Source organism: Gymnoscopelus braueri, assembly GCF_963280865.1.
Source record: "Gymnoscopelus braueri genome assembly, chromosome: 15".
Taxonomy (NCBI): Eukaryota; Metazoa; Chordata; class Actinopteri; order Myctophiformes; family Myctophidae; genus Gymnoscopelus; species Gymnoscopelus braueri.
Genome location: NC_137620.1, coordinates 18,814,016 through 18,830,827, shown reverse-complemented (window position 1 = coordinate 18,830,827; position 16,812 = coordinate 18,814,016). Strand labels below are relative to the sequence as shown.

Below are 16,812 nucleotides of genomic sequence, written 5' to 3'. Positions count from 1 at the left end.
CCACTAAGTTGAATGTTACATACAGTAGATACCATATGCTAGTGATGCGCAGGTCATGGTTTTTCAAAACCTGACCCACCCGACCCATTATGAGACCCCAAAAGATATGTGTTAATCACAGCCAGAACGAAACCTGGACAAAAACAAAGGATTACAGTGGCACAATTGTCAGAACTGTCAGAACAGAAAAGTCATTCCAAACTATTCTTTATTGTTGGCGCCCCACTCCCAGACAGTTAAGAACGACGGAATATTGATGTGTTCATGTAGTCTATTATTATATTACACAATTCTAGACAGTTTGTGTGTTTGTATCCATGTGTGTAATTATATCATGCAGTGTTTTGTAAAGAAGAAATTGGTCCTGACTTGCAGTTTGTGTAAATAAGACAGGTGGTTCATTATTAAGCACATCATTATGTTCTGATGGGCCGCAGCGCCATACTGTGTAATGCAGTAGTTCTCAAAAAAAAATCTGCCAAGGACGCCCAAATGAATATATATTTGGCAGCGGATTCCCATCTTCAAAGGTTTTGTGCCAGGGACCCCCCAGAAGAGAAGATTTGTGTCCAAATTCAAAAGCGTAATTTTTTTTTCAAAATTAGCAGATGTGCAAGCTCGCAGCACAGCACGAAGTGACAAGCTGTGAGCTTGTACATCTGCTATTTTTCAATAGCCAACGTATAAAATATGGATAAAGGGGTTAAAATGGTTGTGAAGCTGTATGAACAAACTGATCTTGAGATCCCACCACATGCACGAAATTGTAAACAGAATTCTGTGAATAAAATGTCTCTGTAATCTGCAACGTGTGATTGTTAATTCCTTGCGTCAATTATGTTTGATCCTCAGTTAATCAAAGGTTATAATTCAAAACGTGTCCATGCAATTGCTTTCCAGAGAGAGAGAATTTACAATCAATTGAGGCATTTAGCAGACGCTTTAATACATTTACAAGTCTCTCTGACCGCCTCGCGCGCGCGCGCACACACACACATGAAGATCGGGTGCGCTCAGCAGGGACGAATTAGACAATTAACCTTTTTTCCTAGCCTTTGTAAATCAGAGTACATGAGAGAATCAGAAACCACACACACTTTCACTGTTATAACCTCCCTGCACAGGAATTGAAAATATATAAATCTAATTTATTGTCGAATGGTTCAGCACCACAGATGATGGACAGCGACAGCCCAGTAGCAGTTTTCTTTTTACACAGGGATAAAATACACAAGAGAGCAAAGCTGAGCACTGCGAACATTTTGCCAATTACACATGTATATCTATAAACTCTAAACATAAAAAAATAAAATAGAGAGGCTGTAAAGCTGAAAGGGCTTTACATGCTCACATTTAATAAAAGGAAACAAAACAACACCCCCTGTCCATAGACCCTCAATCGGGCAAGGAAAAACTAATGAAAGAACCCATGATGGGAAAAGAAAACGCACCACAAAAGGGACCTGCTTTCAAGCAGTGTTGACTGACAGCAAATTTTGATTTAATTTTAGTCAGTCTTTTGAATAAAATTCTATTTAGTTTTAGACATATTTTTGTCATCTAAAATGTTTTACTTTTAGTCTAGTTTTAGTTGACTGAATATCATAAGATTTTAGTCGACTAAATTTACAGTTGATTAAGTTGACTAAAATGTATTTGTCGTAATGCCCGATTCATAATTCACTGATCTACAATAGCCGATCTACAAGCTCCGCGACGCGTTGTGGGCTTGTATATCTGCTTTTTTCCCCCGGAGTGCAACACCCACGCGCATCCAATGCGCATAAAATGACTTATCTTAGTTATACTAGATCTCTTCTCCACTAGTCCCTCCATAACATTTTAACTAGTTTTTATTTCTTGACGAAATTGTCAGTATATTTAGTCATTAGCTATAGTAGTACTAGTCATCATAGCTCAGTTTTTGTTTTGTTTTTAGGTGAGTGGGTGACTGCTGGTATCAAACCTTACCTCAGGGATCCCGGAACCGCAGGCGTACGGGGCGAACACCTTCACCAGGCAGACGGCCAGGAAGGCAAAGGACAGAGCCCAGTAGATATACATGAAGTAGTTCATAATGTATGAGCCTGGGCCCTGTAGAGGAAGAAGACATGGATGGATTCAGGCAAAACAAAATCTCACGACTAAACAATATTGTCAGTGTCAGTGGTTCTCAACTTTTTCAGGCCGTGACCCCCCAAATAATTGAGGCATTAGATTTAGTTTGACTCGGTTCCACAGATAATATTGTGAAAACAGCAGATCTACAAGCTCACAACACCTCGGCGTAAATCGGCTATTTTCACAATGTTTCACACTCTTTTATTATTTGACAATTTGGCCAGTTTTTATAGTACAATTTGTTGATTACGTTTGATGCAGTATTGTTTTTTTAGGTATTAAAACTGTCTTAAAGGTCCTTAAATTGTCACACAACTGTCATCTGGGGACCCCCGAAAAATCATGTGGGGACCCACAGGTTGAGAACCACTGGGCTAAGTCCTAATCTGCGATATGTGAAACAGTGTGAAAAGAGCACCCACACACTAGCGCTGTGTTTCATAAACAATTATCACAAATAAAATGATAAAATGAATGATGATGTTTTAGTAGCCATACAGCCCAACCAGTCGAATAAATGACAGATCAAGGCTTTAACCCTTGCTTTTATGAAATATCCGAGATCATTAGGGTTTTCTGGGAGATTGAACATGTATTCTATCGCTACTTTCACCACTTCAAATACTCTTTAATCTTAAAATAACTAATAACTGAAAATAGGCGATGTATAATCGGCTATTTTCGGTGCACGACGTGCGTCCATGAAGGACATTCTATGGAATCCAAATGTCTGAAATCAGTCGTGGCGACTGAGAACTTTAAACAATGAGAAGAGGACAACGTAGATGAAGGTGTGAAAGGGTTAGCATGTGAGACTAGAATAAATTGTAAGGAAATAGCTATGCGAGCGTGCAGGCATGTGTGTTTGTGTGATAAAAGGATGAATGAATGTGCGAGAATGCAGGTAATTATATACAGAATATTTAATAATACCATTGTTAATTAGTACAAGCATGGATGCATATCGTCACTGTTGCGTGGGAACCTTGTACTGCATGTACACAAACCGTTACTTTTCAGGAAAAAAAAACGTTTTACTTTAGTCACAAACTCTTGTTAATACTTTTCATTAGTTAAATATTCATAAAATCCACAGACAAGACTTAACCACTTTCAACCTGGCATCCCTGTTTTGGGCATGTCATTTAATTTTTTTTAATTTTTTTCATTTTCAAAAACAGCAGCTCACAGTGCCCTTGTAGACCTGCTGATCTCTCTTTTGCACGACACCGTCATATGATGAGGTATAAAATAGGGCATTCATCATATGATGAGGTATAAAATAAGGCATTCATTTATGAAAATAAAAACGATGAAATATAGATACAACGTTTCTGCCCGACAGCGACACACAGAGTGTGTGTGTGTGTGTGTGTGTGTGTGTGTGTGTGTGTGTGTGTGTGTGTCTGTGTGTGTTTGTTTGTTTGTTTGAGCTATTTTCTAGGCTTTAGGGCTAGGATTAAAAATGGGGTAAGGAAAATGATTGTCGCATTCATAAAACCGCTGTCCTAAAATGTTTGTCTTCACAAGTATAGTAGTGGTTCCCAAACTTTTTAGCTCAAGACCCCATTTATAAATGTAGAAAACTAAAAAAGGGAATATTTAGTCGCGACCCCAAAAAATTGGTCCGCGACCCAAACATGGGTCCCGACCCACTGTTTGGGAAACATTATAATAATACAAACGTACGTGTGTGTGTGTGTGAGTGGTCCTACCTCAGCCTGACCAAGTATGAGCTCAGCCCAGCTCTTCCACTGGGGACACTTGTCCCTCTCTTCAAACGTGGTCTCATTGGACGTCCAGCAGCACTGCTCGTGGTTGAACCACATGGCGCTCAGACACACCCCCTCCTTCAGGTCGGCCAACCAATCAGCAGCGATGTCAATCAGGCCGGCCAAAGCACCTGATTGGACAAGAAGAGGAAGAAAACGTTTTGTGAAATGTGCTACAAAGATTTACAGCAGATGAGGACAGGAGGGAAATTAAAGGACCATACTAACACTACATGTCATTGTCTGTGCAGTTTCAGTCATATTATATGCTCTGTCTGTCTCTGTCTCTGTGTGTGTGTGTGTGTGTTGTCTGTGTTGTGAGTGTGAGTGTGAGTGTGTGTGTGTGTGTGTGTGTGTGTGTGTGTGTGTGTGTGTGCCATTGGTATGGTTCTTTAAGATACAGAAGTGAGAAACACAAAACATATGGGTACAAAAGCAGGAGAAACTAACAAAACATATGGGTACAAAAGCAGGAGAAACTAACAAAACATCTGGGTACAAAGGTAGGAGAAACAAGCAAAGGTAGGAAAAACAAGCAAAACATCTGGGTACAAAGGTAGGAGAGATATACAAAACACCTGGGAACAAATGTAGCCAAATAAAGGCTACGAGCCAAAGGCCAATAAACTCCATTCACATGCATACTTTTCCAATGCAAAGTAAATTGTTTTGAAACTCAGTCTTTGGAGGTGTCTGTGGTAAGAACCGGCTAATATACACATTAACAGAACATGTGTGTTATGTCAGAACTGTGTGCGACGTTTGCCCGGGACCCAAACTAGTGAAAATAGCAGATCTACAAGCTCACAACGCGTTGCGGGCATGCAGATCTGCTATTTTCACTACTTTTTAAAAGTTTTATTTATTTAAGGAAATTATTTAATTTATGAAATACTTTTGAAAAATGTTGGAATTGTTTTTAATTGATGAAAAGTTGTGATTTTTTCGTTTAAACTTTTTATAATCTTTTGAAATAATCTACATTATATTCAATGTAGGAAACGGAAAAAAGGAGATATTTACTTGCGACCCATAACAGTTGGTCCCACTGTTTGGGGAACAGTCCATTAGACAGATAACTGTAGAGAGATAAACTGTCTACTATATGTGTATATCAGAGGAAGTGAGGCAATGTTTGTGTCACCTGAGGCCATGCTTGTGAAAATCCCCGACAGAAGAGATATGGTGGTGTGTGTGTGTGTGTGTGTGTGTGTGTGTGTGTGTGTGTGTGTGTGTGTGTGTGTGTGTGTGTGTGTGTGTGTGTGTGTGTGTGTGTGTGTGTGTGTGTGTGTGCGTGTGTGTGTGTTACCTGAGGCCAACCCTGTGAGTGTCACGACCAGCCATCCAGACCAGGCGTCGTACATGGCCTTGCTGAACTCCCATGCGGACTCCTTTTTCTTACTGTTAATCTACATGCATCCATATGAACAAAAAGAGAAGAACAATTATTATAGAAGATTTACAGCAAATAAAATGTCTGTTTGAAGCAGAAACTGTGTCAAACTTACACTTGAAGGTGGGTGATAAATAATATGGATATAAATTAAGTGGATATATAAATAATATTTATATCCACTTTCCATTGATAAGGACTTTAGCTCTGCATATTCGGCTCTTACAAACTTGAGGCTGAATATGGGCACATTGTTTTATGTAGCTTTAAACAGTCCCATACCTCAGCCTTTATGTTGAGACTGAATGTGTTTTCAATGGTGAGAAAGGACAGCCCCGACGGTCTTTAAGTTTGGAGGAAAACCTTTCAGCAAGGTCACACAGGCAGATTTTTTTGTTTTTGAGGCCGTGTTTACTTTGGGGACATTATTAGGCAGAATGGAATGGCGCTTTATTAGTAATGTGTGCACCGTTTCTTGAAAAGAGTCATGTTTGATTTCCTTTATTGCAACAGCTCATAATCGGATCCAAGCTAAAGTGGTTATGGCCGCCTACAGTTAACATGCTCAGTATGCATTGAGCAATCATCATCACATAACATGGTATAACCAAGGGAAGGAGATCCCCAGGCAAGAAAATTTGTCAAGTCAATGTTGGCTTGTAAAAAGTACTCAATACGTTATGAGGCCCCCTACTTAATTACTATACAGGTTCTATTATTTTGCAATACTGGAGGTGGGGCGTTGCTGGGGTTTTTGTGGAACACGCGTGGTATACACAACCCTGGGAGTTCCCATGTCTGCATATAAGTGCTGACAAAAACAGAGAGCTCTGGTATGAATGAGGATCAGACAAGAACCAAGAGCTCTGGTATGAATGATGATCAGGAACATCTCACCCTGAAGGGACAGGGATAACCCAGAGGATAGTGGCTTTATCAAAGAATGTTCTCCCCAGACTAGGGAGGCTAGGGTTCATGTGGGTAATGGACAGTTTTAGAAAATCCCTTTTTAGTACTCAATGGGGTTTAGATTGACTTTGTATATTTTTGGTTGACAATTGTGAATCAGGGCTACCCGTTTGACTTGGTATCGATTACTTGGCACTGGAGACGTCTGCAGGCCTGTCACAATTATTACATAATCGGCTAATCGCAATTGTTTTAGATAATCGCAAGATAATACGTTATTTGTCATATCTGCTCGGACTGCTCTGTGCACCTTTTGTTTACGGAACCTAAAATAACCCTTCATACCCGTTGATTAATTATTAATATAATTATTTGAGCGACAACTTATTGTCAAGCCCTACAGCCACGTCTGTTGTAAGCGTGGCGGTATCCTCACCTTGCGGTGTCTCTCGCGGTCCTTGCACTTCTCGCGGACCCAGTCGATGGTGTGGAAGTCATCGTAGGTCCCCACACCCGGGATGGGCTCCTCCAGGAAGTCCAACAGGTGGGTGGACTGGCTGGGAGCTCCACCCCCGTTAGACATGACGTAGTTAGACGCTGACCAGGAGAGAAGGGGGAAAGATGGATAAGATTAATGAGAACATATGAATATTGGATAAGAACACATACGCATATAATGTATTGTTGCTTTGTGTTTTTCTCCGTAAATTCTTACTACAGCGTCACACAAAAGCATCAAAAGTAGCAGATCCACAAGCTCAAAACGCTGTGTGAAGCGACGGGTTTTGAGCTTGAATCCTGAAAAGTAACTGCGTTGGACATATGAGGTTTCCAGCCGACAGAGACGATATACTGTACAATACATGGGCTGGTTTGCTACGGTCATGTACTTAAACCTTGATTCATTCGATTCCATGTGCATGATCTCACACAAAAGTCATTCATTACTTAAATAAATGAATATGTTCCAATGTTCAACAATGCCAAAAACTTGCGGTTAAATCATTAACACCATTTTCTTTTGAGACAATTAATTGTCAGCCAAAATGTCAAGATCTTGACAGCCCAGATAAGATTATATATGAGCTACACACTGCAGGCTCTAGTGATTCACCAGAGATCAATCCAAACTCAGCAACACTGTACCGTCTTTGTGAAGTCACCCAGGCCCTCACTTCTGATTCTTACCGAAGAAATAACCTATCCCACAGTCTAGACCAGTGGTTTTCAAACTTTTTGTGCCCGTTGCGCACCAATGAGCAAGTCAAACGTCTGTATTCACAGCAAAAATAACCAATGTACAATCTCGCCTATAACAAGACAGTATAATGCCATAGCCAAAATAGACACCAGGTTGAAAGTGGTTTGAATAATTTTGTAGGGTATAGAATTTATAGGGTATAGAATTTGCCTCAAAGTACTGATACAGTAAATAAAATTTTAAAAAATCATACCTTTTTGTATATATATATATATATATATATATATATATATATATATATATATATATATATTGCAATAATAATGTGTAGTTGTCACAATATCCTAAGGTACACCTGAACTTGCCTCACGGCACACTGTTTGGGAACCACTTGGTCTTGTCCAGTGGTTCCCACACTGGGAGGTTGGGGCGCCTAGGGGGGTCCCAAAATTATTTTGGGGGGGGTCCCCAGATGATTAGACTAGCTTAATGTGCAACATTGTTTTCTCACTTAACCAAACATACCAACATACAGTATTAAGTGTATACAGGAAACTGCACATTTATAAAGTTACAATTTAATTACTTTTAAGACATTTTTTATACAATATCACATAAGAAAGAGGCAAACATTGTGAAAATTGCCGATCTACAAGCTCACAGCGCGAGGCTGCAAAAGTTTGGGAACCCTTGGTCTAGAGTAGACAGTCAGCTCAGGTCTGCACTATTAGAGGACGGTGTGTTCATTCATTGCCTCAATTGTCTGGCACATCAGCAACACTGCAAGGCTCAAGGCTTAGAGAACATCGCCTGGCATGGAACACAGCGTGACTCATACAGCTGTAAAATGCAACATCAAACCAGAGGTGAAGGTCATCTGGTGGCTAGATGAAGCAGACGACTAGAAAATGGCAATTTGCTGTTAAAAAAGACTTTACATTTTGATTAGACGGAATTTAATCATGCCTTAGTTGTCCGAGGTTCAACTGAGGTTCTACTGTATTCCACTCTGGCCCCGTTCTTTCTTTCTCTTGGCTTGTGTGCGTAAGATGAGTCAAGCTGCTCTTAAAGATTTGAGGCACGTCATCAAATGACAAAACTTCAAAGTCAAGCAGTACAAAGACTGGCCCTGCATACCCCCCCATACAACTACACCACTTAGTCCTACTAAGTCAAGACAGGTTCCCAAGGTTGCATGTTTTCTTTGATATCATAGCGGTCGGGCAGAAACCTTGTACAAATCAAAACGGTTACTTATTTTTCTAAATGTTTCAAAAATGGCATTATCTATAACCTGGTATCTACTTTTACACGTCACTGGCATACGGCAGAGTATAAAATATAACATTGATTTATGAAAAAACACAAAAGATTAAATATTAACTAGGTCTCTACCCAACAGCAACGTCACAACGATATGCAACATTTCACATAAAACTGCCACTAACACCATAAGACTCATTAAAAGAAATAAAATAAATGGTGACAACACCAGTTTTTTAAGTCCTACATGGAGCTGCAAAAGGTTTAAACTACTGTTATTGACAACTCATTTCACAACTTCTTCCTAAAGCCCCTTGTAAAAAAGATATGCCATCTAATTATAGCCTACCTTTGCCTTTAGTCTGCTTAACCACACTGAGGTAACAGTTTGAACTTCCATTGGGAGGTCAATGTGGCCTGGGCTAATTTAAGCAGTTAGTCAAACTGGACTCGAAGCGGAGCTAGGTGTGACTACACACCTGTTGTACGTGTATTGTACACAGGATAAATCAGTCATCCCCACAAACATTCAAAGAGAGACTCGGGCTGGTTATTGCCTACAACCTCACGATACGAATCACGATACAGAGGCCACGATACACGTTGGTTTGTCGAACTGAATTCACTACAAGAGCATTTCTTTATTATTCTCTATAACAGCCAAGTCAAAGCTTTACGTATTGCACACATTAAAACACTTAAGACTTCAGGTCCACAGAGATCTTAGAATTAAAATAAGATAATGTTTGTAATATACAAGGTTCAAGGTTGTATTTTATCGTTACATCTTGTGTACAGGTACATACAGTAAGAGTAAAACTTATTTTGGTTTGGCTTCCTTCAGACAATGCAGCAGCATAGGTAATAACAACAATAGAATAATGATAGAAAACGTAAAAAGATTTAAAGAAAATAGAGTGCAAAAAGAGTAAAAAGAGAATAAAAAGAGCATCATGGCTGTCGTCTGTCCTACATTTGAGGCTTAACTAGTAAAGCTGGGCTATATCGATAGTGATATGAGACTAGGTATCGTCTCAACACAGTATCATTGTCACAATATCAATAGAGGTATTTGGTCAAAAATATAGTGATGTTTGATTTTGTCAAATGTCGCCCAGACCTACCAACTAGTATTCCATAGCGTGTCACATAGACAACAGACGGTAGCCTAAACGTGAATACAGTACACTTTAGAGTATAAAAACAGACAGCAAAACAGACCGTCTGCTTCATCTGGCTAATGTGCGTATGCGCAAACGCACGCACACGCACACACACACACACACACACACACACACACACAAGTTGTGGCCTTGAGGCTTCGTCTTCTCTGGCCATTATGTGGAAAACATCACAGGCCATAAGCTGCACAGCCATCTTGATCGGCGATCTCTAAGGCAACGCTATCAGATTGCTTTTCTGCTTTGTCTCTACCAATGTAGCAGGGAGAGTTGCATTTTGTAATTCAGTGCCCAGTCATTAAAGGAAAACAGTACATTCTTTATGGGCCTTCCTTCCCACAAGACTATAGTTTTCACCCAAACCTCAGTGAGTAGATATCCTGTAATGTTTTTGTTATAAAATTTTTGGGGCTTTTTCCACCTTTATTGATACTAGGATACAGTAGAGCGAGACAGGAAGCAGGGGGAGAGAGACGGGGAGTGACATGCAGCAAAGCTCGCGGGATTCGAACCTGCACCTCGCTGTCAGACTGCATTAGAGCCTATACGTGGTATGCGCCTTAACCGCTAGGGCAGCGGCGCCCCCTGTTATTCTGATTGTAACTCTGGAATTCCCTCAGCAGTCTCCAAATGCACCCGACAAGCAGTTATGTAATCTGGCATGAACCATGTTTGTGTTTAGCGACAAGCCACCCTCTGTCATTTGAAACGGCCCAAAGTGACGAGTGTAAACCTAGCACTCTGACACTACAAATATGCGCGAGAGTCCATCACGGACTGAGACGTCTCTCACACAAAGAAACTATTATCTCACTGCTGACAATGAGTCAGAGAGCCAAGTTTACTGTAGGTTCTTCTGGGTGTCCCAAAATGAACTACACAAATGGCAAACAGACAGAAGATTGCATGAAATCAGATCCACAGTCTGCTTGAATAATCCTTTGTGACGCACAGAGAACAGCTCCTTTCTCTTGTGCCTATACATACTGTACAAATAGAAAAACACAACTAAGGTCACTGGTCTGACCCGTTTATGTAAGTGTCTAGCGAGCTGTCCCACAACAAAAGGCATCTATTACATAAGTATAACACCAACAAGAACCTGCATAGTAGAGATACTAAAAGTTCAACTTTAATTCTCCAAAGTGGATATATTTACCAATACACCTGACTGACTCATCCAACCAGTACAGGCATTGGTTTAACCAGTCAAACGGGCACCTGTTTCTACAAGTGAAAAGCATAGAGTTTTATGGTTCAACAACCATTGACACTTTTCTTATGCATTTAGAATTAGAATCAAGTTGAAGCCATATAAATATGACGGCATGTCACCTTCAGGTCTATTCTTGTTGCTCTCTGGCATGACCAGTAAATTTACTGCCATATATAGTGGCATGTAGCTGCTGAGCTTCCCAACAACCTGTGACATTATGCCGTTGGCCCACAATGAGATGTTGCAGAGGGCACATCATTAGGGCAGGAAGTAACCTTGTGCCCGCTGGCTGGGCACAGTCACAACTGCACTACCAAGCTTTTCACAGCCAATACATGTATTTTATTTTGTGTGTATTATTTTTTTAAATAATAGTAAGGAGAAGGCTCCAAATGATATCTGTCCATCTCTGCCATATTGGCTAATAGGGCAGTAAGGGCACATGCACATTTAGCCAAATGTATGCCTACAGTTTAGCTGGTGGCACCGTGGCAGGTTCTCATTTTCCCAACATAATGCAATCATTTGGCACATAGGCGTTCAAAGTGGAGGGACACCTGTGTGTGTGTGTGTGTGTGTGTGTGTGTGTGTGTGTGTGTGTGTGTGTGAGTGTGAGTGTGAGTTAGAGCCATATGAAATCCATGTTAACGGAATCGCGGACGGAATCGCGGAAATGACCAATAAAAATGGAATTGGAATAAAACACGGAATATTGCAGAATTTGGAATATAAAAAATATTCGCGGTAAAAAAAATCCACGTAGAAATCGGCTTAGAAAGACGATAGAAATGATAATAATACATGGGCGACGCCATTTTGCGCATGCTCAGACCGAATTCTTTTGGGTAACATTTTTGCGTATAACACAACAAGGGCTGTTAGCCATAGACATATAAAGGTAGACGCCTCCTCTGGCTCTGAAAAGTCTGCATCTCGGACGCACTTCCGCTTCCTCTATGCTTCCGGGGGGAAGCTGGAAACTTCCGTGTGCGTCACAGAAGGGGGCGGGGCGTTCGGTAGGCCAATCAGAGGCAGGTGGGGTGGGTCTTTTCTTAAGAGGCAGCCGCGCAGCAACTAGTCAGTTAGACGCGCTGTGATTGGCCAGTAGTTAACGTGATGTGATTGGTCAGTAGTCAAACAGCCCCCCGGAAGAGCCTTGTATTGAGAGACCAGTCGTTACAATGAACTGCAGAGGCCAATGAGGTATCTAGGTTTCTATATCTATGCTGTTAGCGTCCGCGCAGTTGAAACGTGACCTGAGCAGACCTGATTGTATTGGTAACACATTTAACACACGTGAATTAAAAATAAACTCTGATTAATGTTGTTAGTGGTGTAAAATGCCACCAAAAAAGATACTGAAGCCTGCTGCAGGGCAACAGAAAATAGCAAGCCTATTTTGCTATTTTATATAGCAAATTTTTACATGTATATATAAAAATATACTATTTATATAGCCGTTTTTATATTTATATTTTGCTATATTACAATAGCAAGCCTATATTGGTGCTATTTAATTTACTTATATACTGTTCTATGTTTGCATATACTTTGCACTGTTCTATGTTTGCATACAATTTGCAAATATTAAAGTTATCAGATTTGGAATTGTGTAGATTTCTTTTAGAGACATGTATGGACTGTTATATCTTATTAAATTGTGGACATTTATTCATTTCCACTTACCAGACACTTTTTTTATGGTAAAAATGAGCATACAAAGCAAAATACAGAATTCAGAAATATTAAAATGGAAAAAACAGAATTTGGGAAAAAATAAAACGGAATTGGGAAAAAAATAAAACGGATTTCATATGGCTCTAGTGTGAGTGTGAGTGTGTGTGTGTGTGTGTGTGTGTGTGTGTGTGAGAGAGAGAGAGAGTGAGAGTGAGAGTGACAGACAGAGAGCCTCAGGATCTTTTCAGAAGGCAAAGAACAGACATGATTAAAATGGAAAAAGAACTCTTCTCCTAAGCCCAGGATTATAATAACACCACCATGTACATACAACATAACATTTGTCATACTGGTAAACAGAACAACCTAACCAAGAGTAGCTTAGGGTAGGACTTCTATTCAGTGCCAATCATTTCTCACAGATCAGATGCTTAATTCCATATTGGTGAATGAAAAGCAGATCAGAATTGGATGAACCAAGATAATGCACAGACCACATAAATAATGAGAAACAGGGTTTCAGCTCTGAGTCAACAAACAGCGATGCACATTATCCCTCTCTCTTATTTATAAAATAAAGCAATAAAGACTTGATACAGTCATCTAAAAAATATAATAGCTAATAACCAATCTTCCATACTGAGTAAATTATTTGATTTGAGATTGAGTCTGGATTTAAGAATCATAATTAATTTTTCCTCCCCTTTGAAGGCCATTTCTTTAGCTTTTTTCTTTTCCAATTTCTTCAGGAAATCTCATCTACTTCAGACATGTTACAGTATGAGACATCCTGTTAATAAGCCGTATTTCTGACTTCTACGATTGTCCATATGGGCTTTGAGCTGAAATAAATCACCCTTGTACAGTATGTGATGTGTTGTGTGAAAGTGTGATAAGTAGCCAAAAAACTGTACAAGTACAAAATGTCTTTGGAAAGTGTCTGTGAGAGACCAGCCGTTACGCAAAGTGTTATGCTAGGAGTGTGTATGCTGCTATTGTTGTTTTATTGTTGTTGTGGTGGTAGTGGTGTTTCAGCAGCGTTCTCAATGTCAGCCCCCCACCTGGGGGCAGGCCTGGCAGGGAGATTGATATCTGCACCTTCCATTATGATTTGGGACTGACAGATACAATCTGGACTATCCAAGGAAAGAGAGAGAGAGAGAAAGAGAGAGAGAGAGAGAGAGTGTGAGTGAGTGAGTGAGTCAGTTATTCTGACTCAACAGCTCCATAGAGGTCTGCATAGTGCATAGCTGGCTGTAATCTGCCTAGCAACACAGAGTACCCAACACAACTGGAGGCAAAAAAACGACACTTGTCTCCAGGTAACACTTGCCTATAGCACTGATGTTACAGGCTCTCTGCACATTCTGCATAACTGTATTCCCAGGTTTCCAGAAGGTGGCATACCGGTTTCCTGTTCTTGTTCAGTTTCCCATAGCTTCATTTGATTGGCTCGGCAGCAGATTTGAACCGGAAACATAAAATATGACACCTTCATGTGTTTTGCAGCAAGTGAAACAAAGCTATGGGAAACTGAAGGGTGTGCCATCTTCCGGAAACCTGGGACTACAGTTATGCACAGAGCCTATTGTTTATACGACCCCTAAATCTAATAATGCTCAGTAAACAGGACGCCTTTTTATTGCCAATCCAAGATCAGCAAGGCATTAGGAAAACTAAAAAAGATACAGCATACTATGCAAGAGAACATTTCTTTGCAGTTTGCATGCATTTTGGGAACATTTTGTCCCCGAATTAATTTAATATGAATTATTAATAATGAATAGGTAGGGGTGTCATGATTCTCCAAATACACCATTTTAAGATGATTTAAATGTTTAAATCACACTGTCAAAACATTTCAGACAATTCTAATTCTGGTGGCTTTTGTCGGTTAGGAAACTAACAGGCAGTATGGAAAGGGGCTTGAAATTGCGACTGTTTTGGTCACATATCCTGGTTCTTGTGCAACTCTTTCATTTAAAAAAAAAAAGTCTTACCATAATTGCATCAATCACAAAACTGTAAAGCTAATGCAAAGCTAAAATATCTGCACCAGGATATTGAATAAAGACCCATAGGTTACTTCAATGTTTTACCATTGCAGTTTCTTTATTAAAAAAATAATAATTAAAAGCAAATTGTTGGAGGTCCTTACATTTTGGTGGGTGCCCCTAATTTTTTCAAGTTGGGGGCTTCAGTGCTCCAAAGAAAAACTGTTATTTTCAAGCCCTGTGGAGCCAAGCGATTATGACGCTATGGAAACCTCAATCATCAGGGACTGCATTCAAGCACAACACAAGCATCATGGTTCAGTAGGCACACTTGTGTGGACGTGTACAAGCGCGAGCGCACACACACGTTTCAATTTCTCCCATGTGAATCAGCAAGATGTTGTTGCCATTCTGTTCTGCTTGTGTCAGGGCTGAGGACAGGTTTTCACAAACAGTGTTGCTGACAGTCAATACACATGCTCTTGCACTGCTCTTGTTGAACAGACGGACATGGCCGTACTCCTGTGTGCATCAATGAGTAGGAGTGGAGAAATTCCACAAGTGGACTGCTACTAAACTATAACTAGGGCTGGTAGTCTGTTAGTTAAAGTCTACACTTACTGCCATGTCAGCCAACATTTCCAGGGATTTGTCTCTTATGTATATTACTAATCTACATAATATTAGCAATAAAGAAAACAGTCAAAACAACAGGACATACAGTAAGAACACACACAGATAACTAAATAAAGGCTAGTCTGACTCTGAACAGATGAATCTTTGCTTCTTTTTAAAAGGCATCAAATATCAACAGTGTTCACAGATCTTAGCTGAGGGACAGCCAGAAGGCCAAGTGACCTAACAGCGTCGTAAGGACAGAGTATATCACTAACGAACATGCAGGGCTCTGTATGAGAGTAGGAGAACCTGGAAATCTATCCTAAATTTTATGGGAAGCCAATGCAAAGAGGTCAACATGGGTGTGATGTGGGACATAGCCTACTTATTGCCTTGGTGAGAAGCCTAGTAGCCTCTTTCTGGACCATTTGCAGTATACAGGAATTAACTGGAAATACCTGCAGTTGGTTTCAGAGCTACCTGGCAGGGAGCTCTCAGTGTGTGAAAGCTGGGAGAGCCCATTCAGGGTTCTTTCTTACCCATTTCAAAAGGCGTCCCTCAAGGATCGATTCGATTCTGGGCCCTGTTCTATTTACCCTATACATAAACAACATTGCTTTGTCTCTAGATGGTTGCCAAGCCCATTTCTAGGCAGACGACACCATTATTTATTGTATTTCTGATTCTGTCCAGCTTGCAACTGAGAACTTGAAGCTTGTTTCATTTAATGCACTTCAGGATTCACTTAAGAGCTGAAGCTTGTACTTAATGCAGGCAAAACTAAATGTATGTTATTTTCTAGGGCAAGGGAAATTGACTACAATAACCAACGCATTACTACCTCAAATGGATCCAATATAGAAAGAGTTGCTGAATACAAGTACCTTGGAATCTGACTTGATGACAAATTTACATTTAAATGCCATATACTGTAGACAATCTTGCCTGTAAACTAAGGCAAAAGATTGGCTTTTGTTTACAGAAACAGAGCTAGTTTCCCAAAGACATGCAGGAAAAGGGTTATTTCTTTCTGTGTTGGACTTATAGGAATGCTGCTCCTTCTATCCTCAAGCCCTTAGATACAGTTTATCATTGCTCTGCGATATGTATCAGGTGAACATTATAGGACTCATCACTGCATCCTGTAGGATAGAGTGGGTTGGCCTTCCTTGACTGACAGGCGAAACAAACACTGGTACCTGTTTATTTTTAAAGGATCTACATGAATTTAAAAAAAATATTTGATATTTAATATCATATGGTGTATGTCCCTCAAACCTTTTTCAAAAGGTTTGAGCCTAAATCATCACTCAGATATACTCATCCCAAGTCAATTGTCTCTGGCTTATACAGCACTTTCAGCTGCAATACCAAAACGTCCTCTTGGGCAGGGGGGGGCTACTGAGCAATTCTGTCTGGCCAGCATCAATGCAATGGCAATGCAAGTGATGTCACTTGCATTGCCAT

General features: G+C 40.2%; 1 protein-coding gene across 4 annotated transcripts in view; it reads right to left on the bottom strand.

Moving 5' to 3' along the window:
- The window catches only part of clcn3 (chloride channel 3), a 66,807-nt gene that overhangs the window by 21,401 nt on the left and 28,594 nt on the right, over positions 1-16,812 (bottom strand). For all 4 annotated transcript variants that reach the window (XM_080451098.1, XM_080451097.1, XM_080451099.1 and 1 more), the window contains exons 2-5: positions 6,632-6,792; positions 5,203-5,302; positions 3,837-4,024; positions 1,972-2,094 (exon numbers count right to left, since the gene is read on the bottom strand). In XM_080451098.1, the coding sequence (XP_080307224.1) occupies positions 1,972-2,094; positions 3,837-4,024; positions 5,203-5,302; positions 6,632-6,778 (558 nt within the window). In that variant the 5' untranslated portion in view covers positions 6,779-6,792. The remainder of the gene's footprint in view (positions 1-1,971; positions 2,095-3,836; positions 4,025-5,202; positions 5,303-6,631; positions 6,793-16,812) is intronic.